This window comes from Lepidochelys kempii, chromosome 1, assembly GCF_965140285.1.
Source record: "Lepidochelys kempii isolate rLepKem1 chromosome 1, rLepKem1.hap1, whole genome shotgun sequence".
Classification (NCBI taxonomy): Eukaryota; Metazoa; Chordata; order Testudines; family Cheloniidae; genus Lepidochelys; species Lepidochelys kempii.
Genome location: NC_136380.1, coordinates 292,586,879 through 292,605,799, shown reverse-complemented (window position 1 = coordinate 292,605,799; position 18,921 = coordinate 292,586,879). Strand labels below are relative to the sequence as shown.

Here is an 18,921-nt window from a genome sequence, read left to right as displayed (position 1 = left end):
CCTTGATTGATATCCAAAATACTGAAGCTGCCTAATTGCATTGTGAGCTCCCTAGAAGGAACAACACCCATCGCTAGGAGTGATCAGCCCCTATTGTCTAGCCTAAAGAAAACCACCGAGTCATCAGTTTATCCATAAACAAATCTAGTGTTCTCCCTTGAACCATTGTTGTTTCCCTACAAAAAACCCCTACCCACTCAAGTAAGTGTTCTGATGCATGGATCCAAACTCTGCAACAGTTCCACTTGGAATTCATCTTCTCCTGACTGATTTGTGCTGGGGCCTCTGCCTGTCTCCAGCACTCAGGACCCTGAGATACCACCGTCACCTGGGAACCCTGACCAGTTCAAGCATCATGGAGCGGTGAGTTCTCTCTCTCTCTGTTTTCTTTTCTATCTCTTTTCTATCAGGTATAACTTTCTAACCCTGACTTGTATATTCAGGTATAGTTTTTTATATATGACTTTTGTAACCTTTAATAATGTAGCTGTTATGTTTGTTTAGGCTCTCCTTGTGTAGTTATCACTGTTATTCAATAAATAACTTTTATGGTTAAGCTGCTTCTCTCTCTGAACTTTACTCTTTTGTGTTTTTAGCTTCCCCATTTACTCTGCAGCAAAGCTTCTCTTACCTAAGCTAAAGATCCCTGTAGCGCCCAAAAATACCCTGGGGTTTGCTCATCAAGTGGGTTACTACCAGTACAGCTGTAACATGAAATGCAGATAGGGATGTGCTGAACTTGTGACATACGATGGTGGCAGCTTGGAAGTGCTGCTCGACCCAAACGACTGAGTCCAGGGGCATATAAGGGTGACAGCTTGAAAGTGCTGCTAGACCCAGTCCACTGAGTCCAGGGACAGCCTGAAAGTGCCGTTCGACCCAGACTTCTCAGGCTTACTCTAGCCCGGTGCGGTACCTGTGGCATATAAGTGTTGCAGCTTGAAAGTGCTGCTTGGCCCAGCCTATTGAGCCCAGGGGCATACAAGGGTGGCAGCTTGAAAGTGCTGATTGGCCTGGTCCACTCAGACTTGCTCTATTAGTGTGTGTGTGTGTGTGTGTTGATCTGGTTCTGTGGCTAGAGGAACCCAGCCCTGGGGAACCTAGGTCCTGCAGGTGAGTTCCATTGGGAGGGGACTTGCAGAAGGGAGAAGTGGAGCTCCATATAAAAACACAAGTGACACAAGCAGTACATTGATAGAATTACAGAACCCCTCCCCCACCCCCACCCCCCAGAAGATAACCCTAATAAATGAGTATACCCCAAAGTAACGGGCAAATCTGGTAATGGGGGGAGGAGCAAGAATGTGGCATGTTCAGGGAGGGGGCAGAACTGGGCAGGAAAAGGTGGGGTGGGGGTAGGGCCTGGGTCAGAGCCAGGAGTCGAGCACCCCCCGGCACGTTGGAAAATCAACGCCTGTGCTCAGGGGTGTGCATTTTTCACACACCTGAGTGACATAATTATACCAATATAGGTCTGTAGTGTAGACCTGGCCTAAAAGTAGAATTTTTTCCCAGGGGAAAAGGCTGCAGCAACAACAAAGGACTAAACTCTAAGACGCAGCCCACATCAGTGGCAGCTCCTAGAGGCATTGTGCCAGATTCACTTGCACGCTTCAGCTGCTTTATGTTGTTCTGGTGATGTAAAGCATCCATAAACCTGGCATAACCCACCACTTAAGCCATATTAACAGCAGCTTTGCATCACAGGAGCAGCACAAAGTAGCCAGAGTATAGCAGTGAATTTGATAGGCACAGTACAAGAAGGGTGTTGGGGCAATGCACACAGCAGCCATTGTTACACCTTTTAACAAGGTAGAATATTGACTCTCCCCACGAAAACTCATCTGCTGCAGGGTCAGGCTGAATCATGGCCTTGCCCCTCCCTGATCCAATGGGGTTTTAGTGCCACTGTAGGCACTAAAGTTCTCCTGTTGAATGCTGGAAGCAAAGGCCTAAAATTGTATCTAGCTTCTCCGCAAGGTAGAGCTAAAGGTGTCTCCAGCTCTTCCTACAGGACTAGGCACAATCTAGCCCGTATTGGTCTCTTGTACCTGCTTTAAAATTCTTTAACTTTCAAGAGATTTATCATTTAAAAAATTGGAGTACTCCAAATAAATTAATAAAGTCCCCAAACTACGTCTGATTAAATTATATCATGCCTCCTTCAGAATCTGCAGCCTTTTAGCCCATTGGCCACAAAAGCAAACAAAAGACCCTGTACATTACTCAGAAGTTGTTTCAGGGTAAATAGCAATTTATAATCCATTTGTGATGGGTATTACAAACCCTGCATCAGGCAAGAAGGAGCTAAGGAGCAGCTTCGGGCCCAGGCAGCCCCTCCTGCTGCACCTCTGAGGCATGAGAATCTCGGAGAAGGAGCATAAAAAAGGGTGAAGCTCAGTTCAGAAGGCTTCAGTGTGGGGAGGCGGATGGACCTCTCACCCTCAGCTCCCACAGAGGACCACAGCAGAGAGCCCAAGATACACCTTTGCCTGCCTTTGAGAACAGAGCAGTAGGACAGAGAAGCTGGTGCTGCTCTTTATTTCTGTTACTTTAGTTTCTTTTCCTTTGTTCTCTTAAGGACTCAAGTGAGGGGCTTGAGCCCAGGGCAGACCCCTGCTGAGAATGAGTCCCCTGAGGAGAAGGTGGGTTGATGTAGGAAGTAGCCCAGGGAAGAAGCAAGAAGTCTGATCACAGAGACCTGTAACCACTTGCTACAAGGGTCCTTGGGCTGGAGCCCATGATAAAGGCAGAGACTGGGTTCTCCTGTGGCCTCACAGAGTACTAGCAGGAAAACCCTGGACCTAAGAGGCCTTAAGGACTATTTTCCCACAGTATGTGGGCAGAAGGCTGACAGTCTTGACGGAGAGCATGTAGCTCCCCGATGTTTAGATGAGTCCTCGGATCCTGCGAGGGCCACAACCCTTGAGTTTGCAGGGTTTTGACGTGTGCCCTGCAACCCAGGGACAAGGCATCCATGACCCAAGTGAGCATTGGTTGCAGAAAAACAAAGGGATAAATATTCTGAGGGTCTGCCCACCAGTCCGGAGAGGACAAAATTACCTCTGCAAATCACGCTTACCAGATAATGTCGACAGGGGACATACACCAACACTAGCCATCCCTGAGGCCTTCAGAGGCTTAGTCTGGCTTGTTGTACTAAGTAGGTACATGCTGCCATATCCCCAGAAGTCAGAGGCAAGTGTGCACTGTGGTAACAGGATGTGCTTCTAGTTCCAAGACCAGGTCTTGGGGCATTTGGAACCTTGACTGGAGCAGAAATGCTCTGTTTTTTGTAGCATCCAGGAATGCTCCAAAAAAACTCTTTTACACAAGTTTTAGAATTGATCTGTCCTGACTAAGTAATAGCCCCAGTGGATTGAAGGTGGACTGAATGATAGCAATGCTGGACAGTACTTGAGACTCAGTTTGGACTCTCACCAGCTGGTTGCCAGGGAGAGGAATACATGGGTTCTCAATCTCCTCAGATACGCAGCTACAGGTGCCATGAACTTTGTAAAAACACGAGGGGTTGCTGAGAGGCTGAATGGAAATACTGTGAATAGGTAGTGGGTTCTATTCACTATAACCTAAGAAACTTCCAGTGGTTTGGACAGAGTGCCATGTGGAAGTAAGCATCCTTTAAATCAAGGGCAGCATACCAGTCACCCTGTTCCAGGGAAGGAATAATGGAAGCAACAGTACTCATGTGGAACTTTATTTCCTTCAGGTACTTGTGTAACTCTTAGATCTACAATAGACCTGAGACAGCCTTTTGCTTTGGGAATAAAACCTTTCCCCCTACAGAATAAAGGCACTTCCTCTATGGCTCCTACTAGAAAGAGAGATTAGATCTCCCACAGAAGAGTGGTCTCATTAGAATGGTCTCCGAAGAGGGATGGGAAAGTGGGGTGATAAAGGGGGATAGAAACAAATTGAAGGGAATATTCCAGATCCAATGTGACATGAATCCAAGCACAAAGGAAGTAGGATAGATGATTGGCAAAGATATGGGCCAGAGCAGATTGGTCTGTAAGTACTGCTATGCTGCCCTAGACAAATGCATCAAAATGCATGTTTAGACTGGGCTGCTGGTCGACAGGAACTTGCTGTCACAGATGGGAGGGGGTGCTGTGGTCACCTCCTGTAATTCTTGCCCTTTTTCTTGGCAACTCTTGGGGACATGGTATAAATTCTGATATCTGTGAGCCTCTTGGGGCCAGAACTGCTCCCTGTTTGTTGCCAGTGTGCAGATTCCAAGTGACTTCAATGTGGCCCTGGATTTTTTTATTCTATACAGAATAGTGGAAGGGATCCTAAAAAGAGCAAGTCTTGGATGGTCTGCTGTACTTCGGGAGGAAGACTGCAGCCACAAACACTTCCTCATAGACATGGCAGATGCCATGGATGCCATGGATCGAGCTGCTGAGTCCACCCCATCCAAGCTGCGTTAGTACTAGTATGGGGCATCAGAGAATGTTGTCAGGGCTGATCTCAGTGCGCCCCGGGGAAGTCCACTCAGACAGCAGAGGGGAGATCCTAGCAGGGGGAGGGACACTACACGGTGATGGTGGGCCCCATGGTTACGCATGCCATTGCCCCTTGCGATGTGCCCACTGCTGTGACAACCACAGACCCCCAAGGCTCCAATGGAGGGTAGGCTTCCTGCCTAGAACGGGATACAAAAGACGCCACTTCCGAATCCAACAAAGATGACTCTGAAGCCTGCAATACCGATAGAGCTGCAGAACCTGTGTGGACAAGAGATAGGTAAGTCTAACCTGGAGATGGTGATACTGAGGATATTAATGGTACTTGCACCTGAAATGTACCAGCTTCCTAGCTAGTGGAAGCAGCATCAATACCACATGCTTTTGCAGGGCTTGTGTAGGAACTACAATTGCCAATACCAGCTGAAACCCTTCCTGCACTGCCGGGAACACTAGTACCAAAAGTTTAAGCAATTCTCTGGCAGCAGCGTACATCTTCAGTGTTGTTGGCACTGGAATTGGGTCTTCAGTCTGGCATATAGGAGCTTTCAGGAGTCAGCCTCAATGGAACTGGCACAGGTTCTGAAGTTGATAGCTCCCCCTCCCGCCTTCTTATAGCAGAGGAACACTCTGGGGAACACTTCCCTGCAGAGTCCCACCCAGAGTCCATGCCTCTAGCTGGCCTCGGTACCGAAGGTCTTGCTGAACCAGGCACCATGTCCTTGGAAATTCTTTGTCTCCTCTTTGGTAATGGAGACACAGAACACAGTGCCAAAGACAACTTGGGACACGCACTGTACTCAGAGTACACATGTAGGGTGAAATGCTGCCTCCATAAGGAGACACTGAAGTCTCACTGTTCTATCTTCTTACAAGCCAGGTTAAACCCCTCCACAAATGTGACTCTTGTCACTGGTGTGAGACTCCCTCAAATATTTTACGCAGCTGGGGTGTGGGTCACTGAGTGCCATGCAGTAGCACACAGCAACAGAGGGCTCTCAAGCCATCCAGACAAGCACCACTGATGGAAAAAGTTCTACAACAACTGTGCACAAGGCACACACACATCCCTGCAATGGCATGGACATGTGCAGTCATTTGAAGAACAACTCTGGTTTGCCCCAAAAGAGGCAAGACCAAAGGTGGACCAGCCAGAGGGTCGAGTCACAAGACTAAAGGAGACCACTAGCAGACATGCATAGCAGGACAACAGAAAACCCTGCAATGCTGCACCTAGCCACAAAGTGGAACACCAACACTTTGCCACACCATCCATAGCTAGTTTTAGGCCTCACTTTATTTTAACAGAATACAAGAGAAATTAGAAGTCTGAGGAGAATAACTGAAATCAAGTAGTGAATCTAACCTGGTCCACTAACAACTGCAATACTTACTTCTGTCAAGGGCACTTTAGGGCATCCGGAATTCCCCACATATTTTCGGTAATGTCGCTTGTATTTTCAAAGGAAAGATGAAGTTTTGCACTGAGGTAGTAGGATGACTCTCTGTTAAAGCATGGTTGTTTCAGGAAATAACTCTGCAGCAGTTGAAAGTAGGAGATTGCTATTGCTACTGCTACAAATAGGTTTCTCATTTCATATCATTCCAGCATCTGTAAATAAACTGGTGTCCCATGCCCTCTCCTACACTACACATTGTCGTGGGTGGTTCTGGGTACATGTCATCAGGCCCTCCCTCTGTGAAAGCAATGGCAGACAATCATTTTGTGCCTTTTTCCTGAGTTACCTGTGCAGATGCCATACCACGGCAAGCAGGGAGCCCGCTCAGCTCACTGTCACCATATGTCTCCTGGGTGCTGGCAGATGCGGTACTGCATTGCTACACAGCAGCAGCAACCCATTGCCTTGTGGCAGCAGATGGTGCAATAGGTCTGAAAACCATCCTCAGCATGTCCGGGATGCTCCTGGCTGCCTCGGTAAGGTCAGTCAGGAGCGCCTGGGCAGATATGGGTGCAGGGACTAAATTAGGAGTGACTTGACCAGGTCATTCTCTTTAGTCCTGCAGGCAGTCCTATTGTACCATCTTATGGTGAGCAGGCAGGAGATGTGGATGGCTAGCAGTCCTATTGTACCATCTTCTACTGGGCAGGCAGGAGATGAGGATGGCTAGCAGTCCTACTGCACCGTCTGCTGCCAGCCAAAGATGTAAAAGATAGATGGAGTGGATCAAAACAAGAAATAGACCAGATTTGTTTTGTATTCATTTGCTCCCCCCTCCCTCCCTCTGTGAAATCCTGCCTGAAATACCAGAGGCAGGGATAGCTTAGTGGATTGAGCATTGGCTTGCTAAACCCAGGGTTTTGAGTACAATCCTTGAGGGGGCCATTCTGTTTAACAGTTGCTTTTGTTTCTCCTTGATGTAAAGCCACCCCCTTTGTTGATTTTAATTCCCTGTAAGCCAACCCTGTAAGCCATGATGTCAGTCGCCCCTCCCTCCGTCAGAACAACGGCAGACAATCGTTCCACGCCTTTTTTCTATGCAGACGCCATACCACGGCAAGCATGGAGCCCGCTCAGATCACTTTGGCAATTAGGAGCATATTAAACACCACAACCATTATCCAGCAGTATATGAACCTGGCAAAGTGAAACCGGGCAAGTAGGCGACGTCAGCGCGGTGACAAGAATGATGAGGACATGAACACAGACTTCTCTCAAAGCACAGGCCCTGGCAATGCGGGCATCATGGTGCTAATGGGGCAAGTTCATGCCATGGAATGCCGATTCTGGGCCCGGGAAACAAGCACAGACTTGTTTAGTGTTGCAGGTCTGGGACAATTCCCAGTGGCTGCGAAACTTTCGCATGCATAAGGGCACTTTCATGGAACTTTGTGACTTGCTTTCCCCTGCCCTGAAGCGCATGAATACCAAGATGAGAGCAGCCCTCACAGTTGAGAAGCGAGCGGCAATAGCCCTGTGGAAGCATGCAATGCCAGACAGCTACTGGTCAGTTGGGAATCAATTTGGAGTGGGCAAATCTACTGTGGGGGTTGCTGTGATGCAAGTCGCCAACACAATCATTGAGCTGCTGCTACCAAAGGTAGTGACTCTGGGAAATGTGCAGGTCATAGTGGATGGCTTTGCTGCAATGGGTTTCCTTAACTGTGGTGGGGCCATAGACGGAACCCATATCCCTATTTTGGCACCGGAGCACCAAGCCGGTGAGTACATAAACCACAAGGGGTACTTTTCAATAGTGCTGCAAGCACTGGTGGATCACAAGGGACGTTTCACCAACTTCATCGTGGGATGGCCGGGAAAGGTATATGACGCTCGCATCTTCAGGAACTCTGGTCTGTTTCAAAAGCTGCAGGAAAGGACTTTATTCCCAGACCAGAAAATAACCGTTGGGGATGTTGAAATGCCTATATGTATCCTTGGGGACCAGCCTACCCCTTAATGCCATGGCTCATGAAGCCATACACAGGCAGCCTGGACAGTAGTCAGGAGCTGTTCAACTACAGGCTGAGCAAATGCAGAATGGTAGTAGAATGTGCATTTGGATGTTTAAAAGCACACTGGCGCAGTTTACTGACTCAGTTAGACCTCAGCGAAACCAATATTCCCACTGTTATTACTGCTTGCTGTGCACTCCACAATCTCTGAGAGAGTAAGGGGGAGACGTTTAAGGCGGGGTGGGAGGTTGAGGCAAATTGCTTGGCCGCTGGTTATGCGCAACCAGACACCAGGGCGGTTAGAAGAGCACAGGAGGGTGCGGTGTGCATCAGAGAATCTTTGAAAACCAGTTTCATGACTGGCCAGGCTACGGTGTGAAAGTTCTGTTTGTTTCTCCTTGATGAAACCCCCTGCCCCTTGGTTCACTCTACTTCCCTGTAAGCTAACCACCCTCCCCTCCTCCCTTTGATCACCACTTGCTGAGGCAATAAAGTCATTGTTGCTTCACATTCATGCATTCTTTATTAATTCATCACACAAATAGGGGATAACTGCCAAGGTAGCCCGGGAGGGGTGGTGGAGGAGGGAAGGCCAAGGCCATACAGCACTTTAAAAGTTTAAAACTTTAAAACTTATTGAATGCCAGCCTTCTCTTGCTTGGGCAATCCTCTCGGGTGGAGTGGCTGTGTGGCCGGAGGCCCCCGCACCACATTCTTGGGCATCTGGGTGAGGAGGCTATGGAACTTGGGGAGGTGGGCGGTTGGTTACACAGGGGCTGTAGCAGTGGTCTGTGCTCCAGCTGCCTTTCCTGCAGCTTAACCATATGCTGGAGCATATTAGTTTGATATGCAGCCTCCAGCAGCCTCAGCATTGAATCCTGCCTCCTCTCATCACGCTGCCGCCACCTTTCAGCTTCAGCCCTCTCTTCAGCCCGCCACTTACTCTCCTCAGCCCACCACCTCTCCTCCCGGTCATTTTGTGCTTTCCTGCACTCTGACATTGTCTGCCTCCATGCATTCGTCTGTGCTCTGTCAGTGTGGGAGGACTGCATGAGCTCAGAGAACATTTCATTGCGAGTGCGTTTTTTTCGCCTTCTAATCTTCACTAGCCTCTGGGAAGGAGAAGATGCTGTGATCCTTGAAACACATGCAGCTGGTGGAGAAAAAAAAAGGGACAGTGGTATTTAAAAAGACACATTTTATAGAACAATGGGTACACTTTCACAGTAAACCTTGCTGTTAACATTACATACATAGCACATGTGCTTTCGTTCCAAGGTCGCATTTTGCCTCCCCCCATCACGTGGCTAGCCCCTGCCCCCTCCCCTCTCCCTGTGGCTAACAGCGGGGAACATTTCTGTTCAGCCACAGGCAAACAGCCAAGCAGGAATGGGCACCTCTGAATGTCCCCTTAAGAAAAGCACCCTATTTCAACCAGGTGACCATGAATGATATCACTCTCCTGAGGATAAACACAGAGAGATAAAGAATGGATGTTGTGTGAATGCCAGCAAACATACACTGCAATGCTTTCTTCTACAATGATTCCCGAGTATGTGCTACTGGCCTGGTGTGGTAAAGTGTCCTACCATGGTGGATGGAATAAGGCTGCCGTCCCGAGAAACCTTTTGCAAAGGCTTTGGTAGTATATCCAGGAGAGCCGCAAATGCCAGGGCAAATTAATCATTAAAAAACATGCTTGCTTTTAAACTATGCATACTATTTTAAAAGGTACACTCACCAGAGGTCCCTTCTCCATCTGGTGGGTCCGAGAGGCAGCCTTGGGTGGGTTCGGGGCGTACTGGCTCCAGGTCCAGGGTGAGAAACTGTTCCTGGCTGTCGGGAAAACCGGTTTCTCCGCTTGCTTGCTGTGAGCTATCTACAACTTCATCATCATCATCATCATCTTCCTCATCCCCAAAACCTGCTTCCGTGTTGCCTCCATCTCCATTGAAGGAGTCAAACAACACAGCTGGGGTAGTGGTGGCTGAACCCCCTAAAATGGCATGCAGCTCATCATGGAAGCGGCATGTTTGGGGCTCTGACCCGGAGCGGCCGTTTGCCTCTCTGGTTTTCTGGTAGGCTTGCCTCAGCTCCTTAAGTTTCACGCGGCACTGCTTCGAGTCCCTGTTATGGCCTCTGTCCTTCATGCCCTGGGAGATTTTGACAAATGTTTTGGTATTTTGAAAACTGGAACGGAGTTCTGATAGCACGGATTCCTCTCCCCATACAGTGATCAGATCCCATACCTCCAGTTCGGTCCATGCTGGAGCTCTTTTGCGATTCTGGGACTCCATCATGGTCACCTCTGCTGATGAGCTCTGCATGGTCACCTGCAGCTTGCCACGCTGGCCAACCAGGAAACTGAAATTCAAAAGTTCGCGGGCCTTTTCCTGTCTACCTGACCAGTGCATCTGAGTTGAGAGTGCTGTCCAGAGCGGTCACAATGGAGCACTCTGGGATCTCCCGGAGGCCAATACCATCTAATTGCATCCACAGTACCCCAAATTCAACCCAGCAAGGCCGATTTCAGCGCTAATCCCCTTGTTGGGGGTGGAGTAAAGAAATCGATTTTAAGAGTCCTTTAAGTCGAAAAAAAGGGCTTCGTCATGTGGACGGGTGCACGGTTAAATCAATTTAACGCTGCTAAATTCGACCTCAATTCCTAGTGTAGACCAGGGCTTAGTACAACAGGGCAAGTTAATCAGGAGCATGATTATACTTTAAAAAAATATCAATTAAAAACATGTTTGTATTTTATCCAATATATAGGCATGAGCTGAGTAATTTCATTTACTTTTTTCAAATAAAATAGTCTCTCAGTCATTGAACACTTCACATTCACCTAGTAAGTCCAAAGAGACTCAGTTACTTCATTATCAATCTTGAGTAATTTTTGATTCAGTAACAAATTTCTTCTGACAAGCAGAGACATTTATTATTAGTGATGTTTTTGGATAACTGTTCATTTTGTCCAAGAATTTAAAATGCAATAGAAAGTTTGTTTTTTGTACTTGAACATTCATTAGATTACACTCAGATCTCAAAAGTATGCTTTATTCCTTTAGTGAAATTACTTTGGTGCATTTATATTTTATCAACACACAAAAACTTGAGTTATGTTAAGGATATGGCACAAATAAACAAAACCCCCCAAGAAATTCTGGTTTTGGGGATTCTGCCTAGATATTAGGCTTAGAAATGGTTGAACTTCAACAGTGGTCTTATCTAAAAAAGGAGTATCTACAAGGGCATGTCAATATACTTTTCCAAGATGATCATTCCTCTTGCTTGAAACCTTAAAAATGGGATGTGATTTGATGTTCAGCACATCAATTTATGTTCCTTCTGATAGAGATAGCAGGCAGCCACTGATGCTGAACTGATGTCTGCCTGCCATTTCTATCAGTGAGCACTATATATTTGCACATTTGTTTGTTCTGCAGGGCCTGAGGGGGAGGAGGATCAGTACCAGTTTAAAAATAAAATACCTTTACGGATTTCTGTAGATAAAAATCTTCCTGTTAGAGCTTCTCTCCAGGTATATCAGTTTTTAGGCTAGTAACCTTGCCAGTGTCCTTTTAAGACTGATACTCCATTATTTACTTGCCTTCTCGTGTGTAGCTCTTGCAGCACAAAGGGGATCTAATTCTGTGTACTGATTCACAGCCCCCTATGGATCTAGGTTCTGATAAGGCACTCATCCCTGTAGCATGAATGTCTCCCAAGTATTTAAAAAGAAATAATATTCCTGGTTCAGCCCAGCATGTAGGAGCTTTCTTCCCAATAGGTAGCGTGTGAGTGCGCGCACGTATGTGTGAGAGGGAGAGCACAAGCTTAGTGAGAGAAAGCTAAGACAAAAAGGGAGCTTTGCATTTAGTTCTGAACACAGTGAGGTTAGTAGACATTCAAAGCTCGGTGTTGTTTTCTACTGCAGGCACTGAGGCTCATGATCACCCAAAGGGGCTTACAAATATGTTGAATAACATGATGGATAGGACGAAGTGTAAAGGTCTCCAGAGGCAAGACCTATCCAGATGAAACTGCACCACAGCCCCTCTGAAAGGAAAGATCATAACAGAAATGCTACTCTACCCACTCCTGTTAGATGGTCTATAGATAAGAAGAGTGTCAATATTGGGCTCATCCCTGGATTCACACACTTGATGGATGCACACAAGTGGGGTGGGGTGTTTGGGGTGGCTTTTGTTTTTGCAGTTGAGCCTGTCTTGTATTTGAGGTCTGATTCAAAGAGCATAATAACTCCATGTTCTACCTTATTCACTCAGGAATTCACTCAGGGGATAGTGTGCTAAGTACCCTGTAACATGTAGCTGAGGCAACACTGGTCCAGCAGTGTCTTCAAGACAGATTTCAGTAATGCAAGTCAAGTTGGACATCTTGACAGAGTGCAGGTCATAGAACATCGTTGATCTTGCACTGAACAGTAAGAGTCTGAAATTCTGGGTTCTAACCCTGGCTGCTGCAGGCTCAAGAGACATGGTTGGCAGTTGGGCCTAAGAAATTGGCCATGGATACTCTGCCCTGTGCCCTTGTCGTGGTACTGAATTAGAGTTTCTCATGTCTGCCATACCCCTTAAATTCTTAGGTGCAAGAAGGCTAATTGTTGAGTTCTCAGAATCAGCTGTTCACAACTGCGGTGTACTCAGTGTTTACAGCAAAACATTTTTTAAACCATCTACTATGGATTAATGTCTTCTTTGTTTTACGGTAGCTTTCAGAAAAAGAGAAGGGTTTAATAACTGGACCGTAATATGACTAAGGCAATAGAAATGTAAAGATTTCTTTGAAAATGTAGATTATTAATCTAATAAACTGCAGAGGCTCTTTCAAAGTAATTAAGGTTTGTCATATCAATATGTTATTAGGAACTTCTTTAAATGAAGATTAATGATGCAATAGGCAATCATAGAATCATAGAATCATAGAATATCAGGGTTGGAAGGGACCCCAGAAGGTCATCTAGTCCAACCCCCTGCTCAAAGCAGGACCAATTCCCAGTTAAATCATCCCAGCCAGGGCTTTGTCAAGCCTGACCTTAAAAACCTCTAAGGAAGGAGATTCTACCACCTCCCTAGGTAACTCATTCCAGTGTTTCACCACCCTCTTAGTGAAAAAGTTTTTCCTAATATCCAATCTAAACCTCCCCCACTGCAACTTGAGACCATTACTCCTCGTTCTGTCATCTGCTACCATTGAGAACAGTCTAGAGCCATCCTTTTTGGAACCCCCTTTCAGGTAGTTGAAAGCAGCTATCAAATCCCCCCTCATTCTTCTCTTCTGCAGGCTAAACAATCCCAGCTCCCTCAGCCTCTCCTCATAACTCATGTGTTCCAGTCCCCTAATCATTTTTGTTGCCCTTCGCTGGACTCTCTCCAATTTATCCACATCCTTCTTGAAGTGTGGGGCCCAAAACTGGACACTACTCCAGATGAGGCCTCACCAATGTCGAATAGAGGGGAACGATCACGTCCCTCGATCTGCTCGCTATGCCCCTACTTATACATCCCAAAATGCCATTGGCCTTCTTGGCAACAAGGGCACACTGCTGACTCATATCCAGCTTCTCGTCCACTGTCACCCCTAGGTCCTTTTCCGCAGAACTGCTGCCTAGCCATTCGGTCCCTAGTCTGTAGCTGTGCATTGGGTTCTTCCGTCCTAAGTGCAGGAACCTGCACTTATCCTTATTGAACCTCATCAGATTCCTTTTGGCCCAATCTTCCAATTGGTCTAGGTCCTTCTGTATCCTATCCCTCCCCTCCAGCGTATCTACCACTCCTCCCAGTTTAGTATCATCCGCAAATTTGCTGAGAGTGCAATCTACACCATCCTCCAGATCATTTATGAAGATATTGAATAAAACCGGCCCCAGGACCGACCCTTGGGGCACTCCACTTGATACCGGCTGCCAACTAGACATGGAGCCATTGATCACTACCCGTTGAGCCCGACAATCTAGCCAGCTTTCTACCCACCTTATAGTGCATTCATCCAGCCCATACTTCCTTAACTTGGTGACAAGAATACTATGGGAGACCGTGTCAAAAGCTTTGCTAAAGTCAAGAAACAATACATCCACTGCTTTCCCTTCATCCACAGAACCAGTAATCTCATCATAAAAGGCGATTAGATTAGTCAGGCATGACCTTCCCTTGGTGAATCCATGCTGGCTGTTCCTGATCACTTTCCTCTCATGCAAGTGCTTCAGGATTGATTCTTTGAGGACCTGCTCCATGATTTTTCCAGGGACTGAGGTGAGGCTGACTGGCCTGTAGTTCCCAGGATCTTCCTTCTTCCCTTTTTTAAAGATTGGCACTACATTAGCCTTTTTCCAGTCATCCGGGACTTCCCCGGTTCGCCACGAGTTTTCAAAGATAATGGCCAGTGGCTCTGCAATCACAGCCGCCAATTCCTTCAGCACTCTCGGATGCAACTCGTCCGGCCCCATGGACTTGTGCACGTCCAGCTTTTCTAAATAGTCCCTAACCACCTCTATCTCCACAGAGGGCTGGCCATCTCTTCTGCATTTTGTGATGCCCAGCGCAGCAGTCTGGGAGCTGACCTTGTTAGTGAAAACAGAGGCAAAAAAAGCATTGAGTACATTAGCTTTTTCCACATCCTCTGTCACTAGGTTGCCTCCCTCATTCAGTAAGGGGCCCACACATTCCTTGGCTTTCTTCTTGTTGCCAACATACCTGAAGAAATCCTTCTTGTTACTCTTGACATCTCTGGCTAGCTGCAGCTCCAGGTGCGATTTGGCCCTCCTGATAACATTCCTACATGCCCGAGCAATATTTTTATACTCTTCCCTGGTCATATGTCCAACCTTCCACTTCTTGTAAGCTTCTTTTTTATGTTTAAGATCCGCTAGGATTTCACCATTAAGCCAAGCTGGTCGCCTGCCATATTTACTATTCTTTCGACTCATCGGGATGGTTTGTCCCTGTAACCTCAACAGGGATTCCTTGAAATACAGCCAGCTCTCCTGGACTCCTTTCCCCTTCAAGTTAGTCCCCCAGGGGATCCTGGCCATCCGTTCCCTGAGGGAGTCGAAGTCTGCTTTCCTGAAGTCCAGGGTCCGTATCCTGCTGCTTACCTTTCTTCCCTGCGTCAGGATCCTGAACTCAACCAACTCATGGTCACTGCCTCCCAGATTCCCATCCACTTTTGCTTCCCCCACTAATTCTACCCGATTTGTGAGCAGCAGGTCAAGAAAAGCGCCCCCCCAGTTGGCTCCTCTAGCACTTGCGCCAGGAAATTGTCCCCTACGCTTTCCAAAAACTTCCTGGATTGTCTATGCACCGCTGTATTGCTCTCCCAGCAGATATCAGGAAAATTAAAGTCACCCATGAGAATCAGGGCATGCGATCTAGTAGCTTCCGTGAGCTGCCGGAAGAAAGCCTCATCCACCTCATCCCCCTGGTCCGGTGGTCTATAGCAGACTCCCACCACTACATCACTCTTGTTGCACACACTTCTAAACTTAATCCAGAGACACTCAGGTTTTTCTGCAGTTTCGTACCGGAGCTCTGAGCAGTCATACTGCTCCCTTACATACAGTGCTATTCCCCCACCTTTTCTGCCCTGCCTGTCCTTCATGACTGAAGTAACCATTGTATTAATGCATATTTGGAAACTGTATTCTAAAGTGAATGTTTATCAAGTCCTCCTTGGGTAGTCCTTAAGCTCCTTCCAAGTATTGACCATGGGGGCAATTTTCAAAGGCCCAAAGAGAAGTTAGGAACACAATTTCTACTGAAAGTCAATGGGAATTGAGCGCCTGATTCTTATTTGTACTTTGAAATTTCCCCATATATAAACAATATAGCTGTTCTGTACGTGTACTAAATCCACAACCAAAAAATCTTCATGCAAAGTAGACAGTTTGCTAGATTAAATAATTCAGTCATGTTTCTTCTTTTTATTTTTCCCCAAAAGCTCAAAACCTCTCCTTCACATTATTTGCTAAAGGCCTGTAAAGTTACAGTTGTAAAAAAGAAAGCTTTTGTTAAGCTATATGAACACAAAATAACCTGGCTTTCTCTTTCCCCCCACATTTGTAAAATAAAAACATCAACATCAATTTTTTTCCAGTTCTCTCTCCTCCAAGTCTGGGATTCAGAATACCAACTGTGGCCCAGAAAAGAAATAGCCCCTGTTATGATCTCATTTGTAGGCATATATCTGGAAAGTTGAACTTAGTGGGCCAGCATTTCCTCTCAATTACACAGCGGTAATTCCTGATGTGATCTTCGAAAAAGGTTTTTATAAAAAATAAAGCTGGTTTATACGTAAGACAGACCCTTAATACAAGGATCTTTCAGCAAAAGTAACAGCCAGATTTCAGCACAGTTTAAACTGGATTTTGGCTGAATCAGGAACTAACACAAGCTTACAAAGTTTTGAACGTGGCTCCAACAAGGCGTGACCCCAGCTTCAGTGGTTTGCTGAACCATGTCAGAATCTCTTTTGGCCACAACTAAATTTAAATCTAAAGAGATTGCATAGAAAATGCCTTTGCATCCTAAAATATTAATCAATTATGAAGGAAAATATCTCCACAGAGAAAAAAAAATCTGACTGCTAGATATAGGTAATACTTTCCCATAGAATACTCTTCACACAAAAATAAAATTATAAAATAAACTTCAATAGAAAGAAGTAACGATTTTCTTTATTATGTCACTCCCTACTACTTAACTCCATAACTTTTGAATGACACTCATCTCCCACTTCTAGTTTACTCATGCCTTCCTAGTTTATTCTGAACTGGAATCAGAAGACAAATTGCCAATGTGCAGACACTGCAGGGGGAGATGTGAACCACAAAATCATATTGTACTGCAAAGGCTGCAGTTGGCTTCTGAAGTTGTATTTGATTATAGAAAGAACAGGAAGTTGTCTCATATTAATTCATAAGTCAAGGGAAGTCTTTCCTTGGGTTGGGGCCCTGGCCATAAAAAGGGAATAAAAAAGAAGAAAGATTTATAAGCTGCCAGGAACTGTCAAGCCTCATGTATATATAGATTAGAGCAGAGGTGGGCAAACTACAGCCTGAGGGCCACATCCAGCCCATGGGACCATCCTGCCCGGCCCTTAAGCTCCCAGCTGGGAAGGCTAGCCCCCGGCCCCTTCTCTCCTGTCCCCGCTCTCCCACAGCCATGCTGCCGCGCAGGCAGCACTCTGGACGGCGGGGCTGCAAGTTCCTGCCGAGCAGTGCGGCAGCATGTCTAGCTCTGGAAACAAGGGGGGGTTGGATAGGCGGGGGGTCACAGGGGGCCTGTCAGGGGGCAGGGGTGTGAATAGAGGTTGGGAGACTGGGAGCAGGGGGGTTGGATAGGGGGTGGGGTCCCGGGGTGCGGTTAGGGGACAAGAAGCAGGGGGGTTAGATGGGTCGGGGGTTCTGAAGGTGGCAGTCAGGGGGCAGAAAGTGGGAGGGGGCTAATAAGGGGTGGGGGCCAGGCTGTTTGGGGAGGCACAGCCTTCCCTACCCAGCCCATCACACAGTTTTGCAACCCCAATGTGGCCCATGGGCCAAAAAGTTTGCCCACCGCTGGATTAGAGGCTAGAAATGCCAGGATGAAAGGAGGCTGATATAGCCAAAGTTACTGGAAATGCTGTTACAACACCAGTGTCCAAGTGCTAGCAAGCACAGAGAGAGTGGGAAACTGGAAAACAGGGGTCTCCCCCAGCTCTTTTATTTTTATTGAGGAAATAGACAATAATGTTCAGTGCACACTCTCCAGGAAGTTACTCTTAACAGATAAAACAACGAGGAGTCCTTGTGGCACCTTAGAGACTAACAAATTTATAAATTTGTTAGTCTCTAAGGTGCCACAAGGACTCCTCGTTTTTGCTGATCTAGACTAACACGGCTACCACTCTGAAAGCTCTTAACAGATAGTTTGCATGCAATAGCAGAATACATGGTACTGAAGATTGTTTCTTTATGAGGTTCATTTCAAGAACTCATCTACAGCACTTACATGTTCTGGCTGATGTATCTATTTTTATGAAGGAAGCTTCTTTATGTGTTTAGTCAATTTTTCAGCTTTACCATTTTAGATAACAAAATTACAGAGTAGTTGCTAAAGTCAGACATTCACAACAATTGAATTAGAATACTTAAATTCACATGGTAGTAATCCTCAAGAAATTAAAATATCCCTGCTCATTGACACTTCTCTCAACACTGATTTGTGGACTAGCTACCTTGAGAAGCAAATCAGCATAGAAAAAGTGACATGGGGCCAATAAGCTAGACAATTCTAGTCTTTTGATAGAGATTACATGTTCTACAATAAACTCAGAGCAGAATTTCTTACCTTTGTGGTGGTTTGCCCCAGATGCTAATTTCCCCCAGAATGTTACAACAAATATTATTATTAGCAGTTTTCCTTTTGTTGCTTTCTGTAAGTATCTCTTATTCATCCTGAAAATAAAGATAAAAATACATTAAAATAAGTGTTTAAATTAAACATTTTTTTTCTTTTTACCATTGTAAACTGAATGTGATGCTTGTAAAAGATGCTTGATTGACAACCCTGAAGTCTGAAATCCTTTTGAGCCATAGAAAAGGCTCAGCATGGACTGCAACAGTGCAATCTTCCCCTCCCTTCCCTGCCAACGTTTCCCCTTCCGGTTACAGAAGGACCATCTCAGAGAATATTTGAGCCCTGTACCAGATGGACATCATTAGAGCCCCTCCATCAGAGAAGCCTCCCAAGGGAAGGCATCAATAGAAACCCGGCCAACTCTCCCCTGATGTGAATTCACACTGGGGTGCAGCAGATCTTGCTGGAGCAGGACTTGCCATCTGCATCACCATGAATTAGCCAAGGTTGATTTGGGCCTCTGACTCTCCTGCAATGACATTTAGTGTATGGCTTTAAGGCCACCTGCAACTCTTTGAAGCCCTGCATACAAGTCATGATGACGGATTTGATCAGAGTACCAACAAATGCAGCACCCCCACCACATGAGAAGTCCCCAGGG

The 18,921-nt window shown here is 46.3% G+C and overlaps 1 protein-coding gene across 11 annotated transcripts in view; it reads right to left on the bottom strand.

Annotated features, from left to right (window-relative positions):
• The window catches only part of TAFA2 (TAFA chemokine like family member 2), a 289,370-nt gene that overhangs the window by 64,458 nt on the left and 205,991 nt on the right, over positions 1 to 18,921 (bottom strand). For all 11 annotated transcript variants that reach the window (XR_012156776.2, XR_012156777.2, XR_012156778.2 and 8 more), the window contains one exon: positions 18,252 to 18,358. Coding sequence is in view for 8 of the 11 variants with exons in the window: in XM_073327954.2 (XP_073184055.1) it covers positions 18,252 to 18,358 (107 nt within the window). In the remaining 3 variants the exon portion in view is untranslated. The remainder of the gene's footprint in view (positions 1 to 18,251; positions 18,359 to 18,921) is intronic.